The 13,730-nt window shown below is 40.7% G+C and overlaps 1 protein-coding gene across 1 annotated transcript in view; it reads left to right on the forward strand.

The window, feature by feature from the left end:
- The window catches only part of LOC126425297 (gamma-interferon-inducible lysosomal thiol reductase-like), a 92,459-nt gene that overhangs the window by 40,048 nt on the left and 38,681 nt on the right, over positions 1 to 13,730 (forward strand). Inside the window, exon 3 of the mRNA XM_050088275.1 lies at positions 11,958 to 12,131. Within this exon, the coding sequence (XP_049944232.1) occupies positions 11,958 to 12,131 (174 nt within the window). The remainder of the gene's footprint in view (positions 1 to 11,957; positions 12,132 to 13,730) is intronic.

Consider the following 13,730-nt stretch of genomic DNA (forward strand, 5'->3'; position numbering starts at 1 on the left):
ACATCAGTGAAAAAGCAGTGCAGCCAAGCGATGCATAATATATACAAATAACAATCCTGTTCATTAATAATCATTGTCAAAATCAGTTAACGTACGCAAGCACGTCGCTTCACAAGTAAATTCATAGAACATGAAATTAGCACAAAGTATGAATCACGTAATCGCGAGCAGCAAATTACGTCTAAAGTACGTACCTAAGTGGAAATATGTTACCTGAAAAATGAACTCAATTAATAGTTACCCTTTTTTAGTCTATTAGTTTCTTCTTCGAAATTACATTCTTTCTGAAATTTTCTCGATAGCAAGTCCTCTTAACGTCGGAGACACACAGAATTTACCTGAAGTTCTTAAATATTTTATAGGACCGTATCCTGAAAAATACTGAATGTTAATAACATAATTCAACAAGTCACTATAGCTTTATACTGAATTTAATCGGAGAAATTAAACTGTGTATTTGTTTACGGCTGTCAGTGCATTCGCACTGAGCGCTCGATCAGCTGTAGGCGCGTGACGTAGGAAGCAATTGTTCGCGGTCAACGACTGCCTCGTGCGGCGCGCAGACTTGACTGTTGCTTTGAGTATGTGCCGCCGCCAAAACACAGCGCGGTATCCTTGTACTCTCCGCATGTTTACATCTAGCTGTTAGTTTCTCAAAAGTATGTCATTCCACAAAAATTTTTACGTTAGATATGTGATGTATTCCCTTAGAGCGTCGTGATTTAAGAGTTTCTACTTCGATAGTGTTATCATGAATAATTTTACGAATTCTATATGGACCGTTATACAGCAGAAAAAATTTGCGACACAAGCCTTTTCCTTTGTGCGATAAACGATGAGACTTAATTAACACCTTTTGACCAACTGACAAGATTTTTGAACGACCAGGACGCTTAGCTGATTTCTCTCTTCTAGCAGCCGCAGATGCAATATTTTGCAGAGCCAGGTTGACAACTTCAGAATGCCACAGTTTCCGTGAAGGCGGAAAAGGAACTATTTCAGATATGCGATTTGTCGGTGCTTTATTTTTTAATACCAGTATAGGTGGTAAAGAAGTTGAGTCATTAGGAAGTTCATTCAGGATGTTTTGAAAAATATGAAGATACTGATCCCAAGTTCTGTGATTCTGATGACAATAAAGACGACACAATTTATTGATTTCCTTCATCCATCTCTCTGAAGCATTAGATTGAGGGTGAAAAAGTGAAATGAAAATTGGTTTAATTTTACGACGCTGTAGAGTACGAAGCCAAATTTTAGAGCGAAACTGTGATCCATTATCTGATATAACCTTATCAACATGACCAACTTCTTTAAGAAAATGTTTGATAAAAGCGTTAGATACTGAACGAGCTGTTGCTTTGCGTAATATTTTGACGTCAACTCCTCTGCTACTAAAATGCACGCAAAACCATTAGTAGAACGAACCACTGGACCGAACAAATCGACTGCAGCCATCTCCTTTAATTTCGCTGGAATGATAGGAAACAACGGTGCTCTGTGAGAAACTGTTGGCGGCTTAGCCTTTTGACATAATTTGCATTTGGCCAGAACAGATCGAATACGTTTTTCCATATTACTGAAATAGCCATTTTCCCGTAATTTATGAAAGCATTTTCTGGGACCAAAGTGTGCATAACTAAAATGCGTATACCAAATCAGCTTATTAACCCACTCATCAGGAATACAAACTAACCAAACAGAGTTGTCGACCGATTTTCGTTTAAAAAGAACTTTCCAGATAGATGCAAAAACGAGGTGTGGCCAAATCGTCCAATCTAACAAAGCGTCGAAGAAAATTACAGACACCAAGAAAACTACGAACATCACGTTTTGTGGTAGGAACAGCATAATTACGAATAGCGTCTAATTTCTCTGGATCAGGAAGAATACCTTCTGTAGAAATAATGTGACCGAGAAATTTCACCTGAGAACGACCAAATTCAGATTTTTCCAAGTTTACTGTAATGCCAACTCTTGCAAAAATACGTAACAATGAATCCAAAATTTTGTTGTGCTCACTCCAAGAATGTTTAGCAATAAGAATATCGTCAACATATGAAGTAATGTTGTCACGAAGATAAACAGGTAAATTTTCATTTAAACTACGAATGAATGCTGCAGAAAATATAGTAAGTCCAAACGGTAAATTCCAAAGTCACTTTTGGGTGAATTAGTCAAATCTGGTTATTGTTTACTTGCTCACTAGATACATTGATAGTCGAAGAGTTGGTTTGACAGATGCAAAGAATAGTGAAAGAGTAGGCAGCGGTGCAGAAAACTAAAAGGGAAATAGCACCACTACAGCTCGGGGCCCTATGCTCGCTACGGCACATATTCACTTAGAGTAGTGAATCCCCTGAGGACATTAATAGCCGCACATAATTTCAAGTTTGTGACTTAGTGGCACATCTGGCGGGAGTGCGTACGCAAATTGACCTGACCATGAACATGGATGTATGTCGTTCTTAGAATTGCAAAAGATCTTAAAATTCCGAACAGTTAAGAAGTGTTTATAGTCAAAGTTTTCGCCTCGTGGCGACAAAGACCTGCCGCGTCTGTCCCAGTCCGACTGTCGATTATTGTAAAGTACGCGCGCCTGGCGCTCTCTTGTTGCATCCCGCAAATGAAACAAATTATTTTCTTCAAACCCCTCTGCTATCTGTGATTCTAAATTTCTTTTGCCGTCTTTTCCTACGATTTGGCCCTCAATCTGTTTGACTTGCTTTTTTAAAGCCTCAAATTCCCTTTTCACGCGTTCATTAAATTTTCCCTGATTTTCAACATGTTTATTTATGTTCTGATACTCTTCGGTTTCTGCAAATGGCAATGGTGCTGTATCATCCGAATCTCTGTCCCCATGTAAACTAAGATTTGTCAGTTTATCTGATATCTCCTCAACTCTTTCCGCTAAATCACCTATTTTTTCTTTCTGTTTATTTACGTCTTCCGTAAGTGTCGTGACTCGGGTTTCAGTATTGACACATTTAGTAGTTAACTGTTCATATTGTTGTGTTAGGTTATTTAATCTGTCATTTGGTACGGATTCCTCGATTCTCTCAAATATTTCTTTCTTATCCTGTGCACGTTGTAAATTTAACTCTGAAAATTTCTGTACTATCACGCGATCTTTTTCTTCCTGTTCCCTACCCTGTTCCTCTTGTCTAATTTCTGTTGAAATTAAGCTATTATTGTGAGCCTTCAAAATCGGTTGTACTTCTTCTCTAATTTCTTTATTTGATTCGTCTTTCATGTATTTGAAACATGTCCCTGTTCGTGAGCCTAACTGAGTTTCCATTGTTCCCCTATCAGTTTCTAATTCAGATCGTAACTGTGATCCCACTGCTTTCATCTCGGTTTCAATTGTTCCTATTTTTGAGCATAACCGTGTTGTCATTGCTTTTATTTCTGTTTTTAATTCAGATCCCAAATTTAATATTGCACTCATCAACTGCTCCATAGTAACTGTTTCAAAATTCTTTTCACCCCTAACATTTCCCACGAAACCAGTTTCCTTCGTCATAGCTGTAAAGCTATCTGTGTTCGATACTATTCCAGAATCTTCTATCGTTAATCTCGGATTCTGTGAATTATCTGATTGCGAAAAATTTTGAAATGGTTCCGGACTATTTTCCCGACTTATTACATTGTTTTCCACCTCATTATCCACCATACTGTTTTCCTCTGTTGGCGAGTTCGCCATGTCAACAATTTCGTCATTCTCACTATTCATCATTTTTGCCTTTTTCATTGATCGCGTAATCATTTACAAAACATAAAAAAATTCGTCACTGTTCGAAAATCACACACAATGACTCCTTATCTCCAACAATACTATTCACACGAGATGTTTCCCTCAAACACGATTAATGAACAATTGAAATAAATGCACAAAATTGTCAAACGCGTATACAAGTCAATAAAAATTAAATTTTGAAAAATACCATTAGAAGAATGCCAATTACCAAATCTACACATGCAAAATAGACTACAATTACTACTACAAATTACTACAACAATACTACCATCTACTATTTTTACAATCAGAAGAATCCAAGGGACGATCCGAAGCAGCGGTCGCCACGTGCATGGGGGCTTAATTAAATAAAATTGAAAATATTTTTTTGTTTTTAGTAGCGGTAAGTCCGATTACGCTGTTTCGTAAACGGTAGGCCCTGACCAGTATTATTACGCTATCTCACTGCTTAGAACAACAACAAGAATGAAATGAAATTTTTTTTTTGTTAACACAATTAATTAATGAAGTCCCCAGCAACTATGAAACCTACGAAACCAAAGCACAAGTATAACTGTTCTGTATGTGGGAGTGTGACTCAACGTACACATCTGGCACGGTTCTTTTCCAACAAGACGAGAATTTTTAAATACCAATTATACTGACGTGATAAAAGAAAATTACAAATACTACAATTGCGTAAGGAAACTAGAATTAAACTCTAATACAAGAACACACGCCAGATGCTTTGTTGACTGAACCTGTAATGACGCATTATTTAAAACATGGAATTAATGAAAAAACACGCAATATTTTACCTTCATATATATTGACGAAAAGCACTCTGATCGTTACAGTATTTCCATTAGAATAACATCTGCTATCTCTCCCATCAAATAACTGCATAAAACATGGAACAACACTCCTTACTACAACCTCTCGACAACCCTTGCCCACTCGCACATCTCAACACTGACTGTCTTCTACGAGCTCTGCCCACGCACTGACCACTACGAGTTCTTAACAGGCACTGACTACCACGAGCTCCCAACAAGCACTGTGGAGGCGGCTTAATAGTACTCTTTGGCGCAATCTCTGGCGCAGTGGCTCAGTGTAGCCACCTTTCAAGACGTGTAGGAAGATTCCCAACTTTGGTCCGGTCGAAATAGTGGTCAGCGTTCAAAGACTGACATCCGTAGAGTTTTGATGTCTGAAGTGATCACTATCTCAAAAATCTATAGATACCAGTCTTTGAACACTGGGCCCTATTTCGACTGGAGCAGAGGTTGGAATATTCCTACACGTCGGTCAGGGGGCCAGAAGATGGCGCAATAGATCGCCAAAACTGGCAGCCCAATAAAATACCAGTTTGGAAATTTAGATGGCTGAGAGGGGTTTGATCTGCTGATAGCTTAGATTGCTAGACATTGAAGAGAAGCTGACATCCGAGCTGGTCCCACACGTGTTCCATTGGCGACAGATCTGGGGATCTTGCTGGCCACGGGTGTGCCTCAATAGTGCACAGACAGCTCAGAAAGACGCGTGTCGTATCTGAACGAGCGTTGTCCTGTTGAAAAATGCCTCGTAGATAATACTGTCACATGAGAGGTGGTGCAGGACGTCTGTGACCTACTGTTGTTCTGTCAATCATTACCAACTGTGACCTGATGCCATACCAGACAGCTTTCCACACCATTACATCAGGAGTGAGGCTGGGTATATACGTGAAGGCTTTTTCACTCACAGAAAGCTTTTGCGGGAAATATGTGTCGTGTAAACAGTGCCAACTTGCACGGAGTGTCCGAGAGTGGACAAGATCTCAGCCGCGCTTTGCGAGTTTAGACATCCCATGTAGACGGCAATTTCCATCTTTCGACAGCTGTTTGCGGTACCTCTCAGACAACTGTACTGGCATTGTAGGGGGAGCTCAGAATGACGAGCAGCTGTATTGCATCCACCATTTGCGCCCTGATTTACATTTTTTACACTACCACATCTTGGTAATACACTCATGTTTAGAAAAAAAAAAAAAAAAACAGAACACCTTGAACGAGTAGAGATTAATAGGACATGCACATTAATATGTTCTCGAGAAATGATCAGCACTGCAGTCACCTCGGTTCAGCATGTCTTGTAGCCTAGTAGCCACAGGGTAAGCCATGGGGCCTGATAACTTGTCCCACGCGTGACAGCGTCGACGCGTATAAGGCGCGAACGGCGCTCTGTGGTATAGCCATCCATGCTGCATTCACTTGCTTCCAAAATTCATCCGTGACAGTTGGCACTGGGTCACAGCACTGCGGCCGTCATTTCACCATGTCCCCCACATTTTTAAACAGCGACAAGTCTGGTGATCTGGCGGGCCAGGACAAAAGGCTGACGGCTTGAGACACCAAGAAAGCACGTGTTCGTGCAGCAACATGTGGTGGTGCATTGTCTTGATGCAAAATGGCGTCGGGGTTGTTGTGCAGAAAGGGTATGGCCACAGGTCGCAGGATGTCATTCATATAGATCACACTGGTCACAGTGCCCTGGGCACGCACCAACTGTGATTTGTGGTTGTACCCACTAGCACCCCACACCATAAGGCCTCGAATTGGCGCTGTATGTCTTGAGCAAATGTAGTCACTGTGATACCGCTCCCCCTGTCTGCGGCGAACTAAAATGCGGCCATTATTTTGAAACAGAACCTGGATTAGTGCGAATACACTATCTGATACCATTGCCGTCACCAGCGACGTCGTTCCATACACCATTGCCGTCTAGCATGTTTCCACACAATCTTCAAAGGTGGGCGGTGGGCGGGGAAGTGGATGACGCGCAAGTAACCCATGCCGCAATAAACAGCAATCTACATCTACATCTACATCTACATCCATACTCCGCAAGCCACCTGACGGTGTGTGGCGGAGGGTACCTTGAGTATCTCTATCGCTTCTCCCTTCTATTGCAGTCTCGTATTGTTCGTGGAAAGAAGGATTGTCGGTATGCCTCTGTGTGGGCTCTAATCTCTCTGATTTTATCTTCATGGTCTCTTCGCGAGATATACGTAGGAGGGAGCAATATACTCCTTGACTCTTCGGTGAAGGTATGTTCTCGAAACTTTGAGAAAAGCCCGTACCGAGCTACTGAGCTTCTCTCCTGCAGAGTCTTCCACTGGAGTTTATCTATCATCTCCGTAACGCTTTCGCGATTACTAAATGATCCTGTAACGAAGCGCGCTGCTCTCCGTTGAATCTTCTCTATATCTTCTATTAACCCTATCTGGTACGGATCCCACACTGCTGAGCAGTATTCAAGCAGTGGGCGAACAAGCGTACTGTAACCTACTTCCTTTGTTTTCGGATTGCATTTCCTTAGGATTCTTCCAATGAATCTCAGTCTGGCATCTGCTTTACCGACGATCAACATTATATGATCATTCCATTTTAAATCACTCCTAATGCGTACTCCCAGATAATTTATGGAATTAACTGCTTCCAGTTGCTGACCTGCTATTTTGTAGCTAAATGATAAAGGATCTATCTTTCTGTGTATTCGCAGCACATTACACTTGTCTACATTGAGATTCAATTGCCATTCCCTGCACCATGCGTCAATTCGCTGCAGGTCCTCCTGCATCTCAGTACAATTTTCCATTGTTACAACCTCTCGATACACCACAGCATCATCCGCAAAAATCCTCAGTGAACTTCCGATGTCATCCACAAGGTCATTTATGTATATTGTGAATAGCAACGGTCCTATGACACTCCCCTGCGGCACACCTGAAATCACTCTTACTTCGGAAGACTTCTCTCCATTGAGAATGACATGCTGCGTCCTGTTATCTAGGAACTCCTCAATCCAATCACACAATTGGTCTGATAGTCCATATGCTCTTACTTTGTTCATTAAACGACTGTGGGGAACTGTATCGAACGCCTTGCGGAAGTCAAGAAACACGGCATCTACCTGTGAACCCGTGTCTATGGCCCTCTGAGTCTCGTGGACGAATAGCGCGAGCTGGGTTTCACATGACCGTCTTTTTCGAAACCCATGCTGATTCCTACAGAGTAGATTTCTAGTCTCCAGAAAAGTCATTATACTCGAACACAATACGTGTTCCAAAATTCTACAACTGATCGACGTTAGAGATATAGGTCTCTAGTTCTGCACATCTGCTCGACGTCCCTTCTTGAAAACGGGGATGACCTGTGCCCTTTTCCAATCCTTTGGAACGCTACGCTCTTCTAGAGACCTACGGTACACCGCTGCAAGAAGGGGGGCAAGTTCCTTCGCGTACTCTGTGTAAAATTGAACTGGTATCCCATCAGGTCCAGAGGCCTTTCCTCTTTTGAGCGATTTTAATTGTTTCTCTATCCCTCTGTCGTCTATTTCGATATCTACCATTTTGTCATCTGTGCGACAATCTAGAGAAGGAACTACAGTGCAATCTTCCTCTGTGAAACAACTTTGGAAAAAGACATTTAGTATTTCGGCCTTTAGTCTGTCATCCTCTGTTTCAGTACCATTTTGGTCGCAGAGTGTCTGGACATTTTGTTTTGATCCACCTACCGCTTTGACAAAAGACCAAAATTTCTTAGGATTTTCTGCCAAGTCACCCTCGATAATTTACGATGTGTTACAAAACTAAAAATTAAACTCCTCCCGATCAGGCTATGAAGGCCCAACCGCACCGACCGGCCGCTGTGTCATCCTCAGTCCATAGGCGTCACTGGATGCGGATGTGGAGGGGCATGTGGTCAGCACACCGCTCTGCCGGCCGTATGTCAAGTTTCCGAGACCGGAGCCGCTACTTCTCAATCAAGTAGCTCCTCAGTTTACCTCGCAAGGGCTGAGTGCACACCGCTTGCCAGCGGCACTCGGCACATCGGATGGTCACCCATCCAAGTGCTAGCCCAGGACGACAGCGCTTAACTTCGGTGATCTGACGGGAACCGGTGTTACCACTGCGGCAAGGCTATTGGCCTTACGATGTGTTACACCGATCCACTTGCGCCAGAACCGACGAGGACGCAGATCTATCCTGCAAAGCCATTTGGATGAGGTGTCGATCTTCTCGGGGGGCGATCTGGTTGGTGTGACCTGACCCATCTCGTCTTGTTCTATCGCCTTCCGTGAACCATTTTGCACACATAGACTGCAGTGCCTAAACAATTTGTACCACACTAGCAGCAGTTTTCCGGATGGATGCACCACATTCTTGCCCGACAATAATACGCCCTCTTTGAAACTCACTGATTTGACCATATGGTTCGCGCACACGTCTGTGAGGCATCCTGCATGTTGCTCAAGTCACGCTGTTCCATTAACTTCGGTTTACAGCGGCAACAGAGCCGTAGGCACATTTTACCTGTAGATGGTGTTGCACTGAGATATCGATGTTGACCTTAAACCCCTGGGCCGACATGATTCAAATGCTAATCATTTCTGCAGAACATACTAAGGTACATGTGCCATGAATACGAACGTCCTATCTATAGTCGTTCAAGGTGTTCTGTTCCTTCTGAACATGACTGTATATTTTTCCGTATTCACGCATACATAAAATGAAAGTACTCACGAAACTGCAAGTTTTGACTCATAATTTGTGGCAGTGGCATGTTTCTGAACGAAGAAATCACCATTTTACTTCCGAACAGCACAAGCAGTTAGCCTTTTTTCGAAAGTTCTAGACTTAAACAGCGTAACGCTGCAAAGACCACAAAAACATTACACAGAATTAATCAATGGAGAAAATAATTATCACCAAGAGACTCGTTATTACGTTAGTGTGGATGACAGTGAAGCGCATTGTTTGTTGCGCAACATACACGCCATGAGTCCACACATGATTAATGTGTACCAGCATCATCGGGAAAGTTGTGACTTTAGTCAGCAAGCAAAGAGATAAAGTAAGTTGCCAGGAAGCGGACTGTCTACGAAGTTGGGCATTTAATTAGTTTGTATGAGGAAAACCTAGAGTTATGGAATGTACAGTTTCTGGACTACAGGAACCGAAATACGAAGTAAAGTTGGTTGGCTGAAATGGGTACAGTTTTTAACACCCCCACAGGATAACTTATCAGAGTATTCACAATTTAAGGGATCGGATAAAGCAGTTTTATAACACAGATTAATTAACATAGACAAATAAGTGAAATTACGGTTTGAAAGTAATCGGTTTGGCACAGGGTTAATTGCCATTTAGCTTCAAGTATAAGTCCATATTTTTTACAGCGTGGTATTTATTGATTATATCGTTATATTCATTTACTGGGTGTTGAAAAACGGACTGTCAGGATACTATGAGTGGTTCCTGAAACTAATACCAGTAAAAACGTTCAAACAGATGTATACCCAGAAACGATTCATTTGTCAGATATCCCCCTTATTTGGCTTCTGAACAAGTAATAACAAAATAAAATAATGGTATAATTCATATTAAACTGGAAGAATGAAGAAGGTTGAAATTAACAGTACAGATAGTCTGAAAAAAATCAGCAGAGTCCTCTAACTGGGGAGGTATGAAGAATGGTGGCCCATAGGGTTCAGTCTTGGGCCCCTTATTGTTCTTAATATATATTAATTACTTGCCACTCTATATTCATGAAGATGCAAAGCTAGTTCTTTTTGCTGATGATACAAGTATAGTAACCACACTCAACAAACAAGAATCAGCTGAAGAAATTGTAAATAATGTCTTTCAGACATTTCTCCGCAAATGGACTCTCACAAAATTTTGAGAAAACACAGTTTATACAATTCTGTACAGTAAACAGCATAACACCATTGATAAATATAGACCATGAAGAGAAGTCTGTTGATAAAGCAAAATGTACAAAATTTTGGGATGTGTGCATTGGTGAGAAATTGAATTGGAAGAAACAAATCAATGATCTCCTGAAATGGTTAGGTTCAGCTACTTATGCTATTAGGGTTATTGCAAATTTTGGTGATAAATAAATCAGTAAATTAGCCTACTATACATATTTTCATGCACTGCTTTCGTATGGCATCATATTTTGGCGCAATTCATCATTAAGAGAGAAAGTATTATTGCACAAAAGCGTGTAATCAGAATAATAGCTGGAGCTCACCCAAGATCACCTTGCAGACATTTATTTAAAGAACTCAGGATATTCACAATACCTAGGCAATACATATATTCACACATGAAATTTGTCATTAATAACCCATCCCAATTCAAAAAACAAAAAAAGAGAAGTGCATAGCTACAACAGTACAAGAAAGGATGATCCTCACTATTCTGGATTAAATCTCACTTTGGCACAGAAAGGGGTGAATTATACTGCCACAAAAATCTTTGGTCATTTGCCAAGTAGCATTAAATGTCTGACAGAAAGCCAACCAACATTTAAAAGCAAATTAAAAGAATTTCTGAATGACAACTCCTTCTACTCTATAGATGAATTTTTAGATCTGAAGTATTAACTGCAAAAAAATTAATTAATTAATTTAGGTGAAGAAAACTTATTTTAAAGTGACACATTCCTCATTATGAAATGTCGTATTCATGATCTATTGAACAAGGTTTAATGTATGTATGTAAATAAAGAAACACCTAATAAATTTAGTCTACTCAAGCTGCGAATAGTTTCGATTCCTAAATAATCCAACCATATTGACACTGTAAAAAATTGCCAAGAATAAGTTTTATTCTTGCGTTTTTAATGATATTAGCTTCAAAAAAACTGAAAAATTCATTGACACTTATTAAATTATAACGCTGTACTGTTAGTTTTGCCGCAATATCGTGGATTCAGTCTCACACTGAATGTATGTATGAAATTTTAACTGGATGATAAGCAAACAAAAAGGGATATGGCTCCACACCAGAACATCTTTAGATGCACTTAAATTGCTTAATTCTGAATTGGTGGGCACTTATTTCACACAGGCCGCTCCGTCTCTGCTATAAAATTTTCATTGTTTTGATAAGATGTGAAATATATCACTACGTTAACATAAACTTATATGACCCACTGAATTCCGCGAATACTACTATAAAAATTGCTTCACTTGTACTTTTCCACTTGTGTAACAATGTCCCGTAAGTGTTCTTGTGAAAACTGTTGACATAAAAGATTTGCAAGAACATATACTGGGATCTTATGACCACAACAACCTGAAGTTCGTGACGTCAATAAATGAGAGAATTTTTGTATTGCAGAAAGTAACTGCTTTATAAGCTAATTACTTTTTTTTATTTCCACAGACGACAAAAACTTCAAGAGGATATGAATTTGTATGTCAGCACGGTCCAACGGAGTGCCAAGGCAATAAAGTACACTCATGTGCAATAAAATATGTAAATAATAAAATGCAACTTCTGAACTACGTAGCGTGTATGATGAGCGATGAGAGTGACCCTGAAGCCATTGGCGAAGAGGTGAGTCTCAGAGTGTAATTCCTCTCTCTCTCTCTCCGATTTGTAACTGCTGCCAACACATGTGTATAGTCTTGACACTGTACGAAACTACAGTACCACAGAGCAGAAGGTTAGTGCATCCTTCCATTCACCTGTTCTATAATGAGCCTCTGTTGTACGTCTACAAATCACATTGGTGAAGTAGTAGGTTAACAGGCATAAATAAGCAATTCCGCTGCTCTCACTAGTAATCTTTATTTTCATATTTGTACTGCTATTTTTTAAATATTTTAATATATTTATTTCAGCATTTATTTATGATTATATTTTCACATTCGAGGTGTGTTTAAAAAAAACGAACTTTTGAAATAGCGCACCAAACAGCAGAGAGAGAGCGCTGCGGGAATGAGCGCACCTAGCGGCAGGTTCAGACAACAAACTGCCATTTTCCTCATGTCGCTCGGACAATCAACAAGCGAACCACATCTGCTGAAGTAAGCACATGTGCATACAGTCTGAGCGTTGGATTAGTGCAATGAAGGAGCTTGAAGAACAACTTGTGTATGGGAAATTCTGCTACAAACTTGGCAAAACTTTCACAGGCACATTTCAAATTCTTAGCTAAGCATACGGGGAGGACTGTATGAGTCGCACGCAGTGCTACGAGTGGTTTTAAACGTTTTCAACAGGGCAGAATGTCGGTCTGTGACGTTTCCAAGTGTGGACGTCCTTCCATATCAACAGATAATGACAAGTGAATAGCGTTCGTGCTGCCATTCGCGGAAATCGTCGTTTAATGTTTGGGAAGTCACTGAGGAGGTGGACATCAGCGTAGAATTGTGCCATCAAATTTTGAGTGAAAAACTTATGCGTCGTGTCAGTGCAAAATTCGTACCGCTTTTGTTGACTGGAGATTAGATATAGTCTCGTGTTCAAATGTGTGAGGAACTGTTTGCTGCTGTTAATGGCAATGAAAACTTTCTTAAGAACATCATAACAGGCGATGAGACATGGGTGTATGGCTATGATGCTGAAACGAAAATGCAGTCGTCGCTGTGGGTGGGCAAAGGGTCACCTCGTCCAAAAAGAGTACACATGAGATGGTCAAAGATTAAGGTGATGTTTTGACTAAAAAAGCATTATCCATCGCGTATTTGTGCCACTTGGTGAGATGGTAAAGAGGAAGTGTACAAGGGAGTCCTAGTGTGCATGAGGGATGATATGCACAGGGAGTTGCCTGAATTGTGAGAAAACCAGAGTTGGATGTTGCATCATGACAATGCGCCAGCTCACAAGTCATTCCTTGTCTGTAGCTATCGAACAGAACACCACATTCCCATTGTAGCCCAACCACCGTATTCTCTGGACCTAGTTCCAGCAGACTTTTTCCTGTTTCCCATACTGAAAAACACAACATACTGAAAAACTTTCAACGAGGACGTCGTTTCCAAACCATAGAGGAGATACAGGGCGTGAAATCTGCACACCATCCCAAATGTTACATGAGGCGTTCCAAAACTGGAAGAAACGGCGGAAACGGTGTATTGCCAGTAGAGAAGACTATTTTTAAGGGGGCAGTGCTTAAAATGTTGTACATTAAGCAATAAAAATGATACAGCG

This window comes from Schistocerca serialis, chromosome 10 (genome assembly GCF_023864345.2).
Source record: "Schistocerca serialis cubense isolate TAMUIC-IGC-003099 chromosome 10, iqSchSeri2.2, whole genome shotgun sequence".
In the NCBI taxonomy this organism is placed as follows: Eukaryota; Metazoa; Arthropoda; class Insecta; order Orthoptera; family Acrididae; genus Schistocerca; species Schistocerca serialis.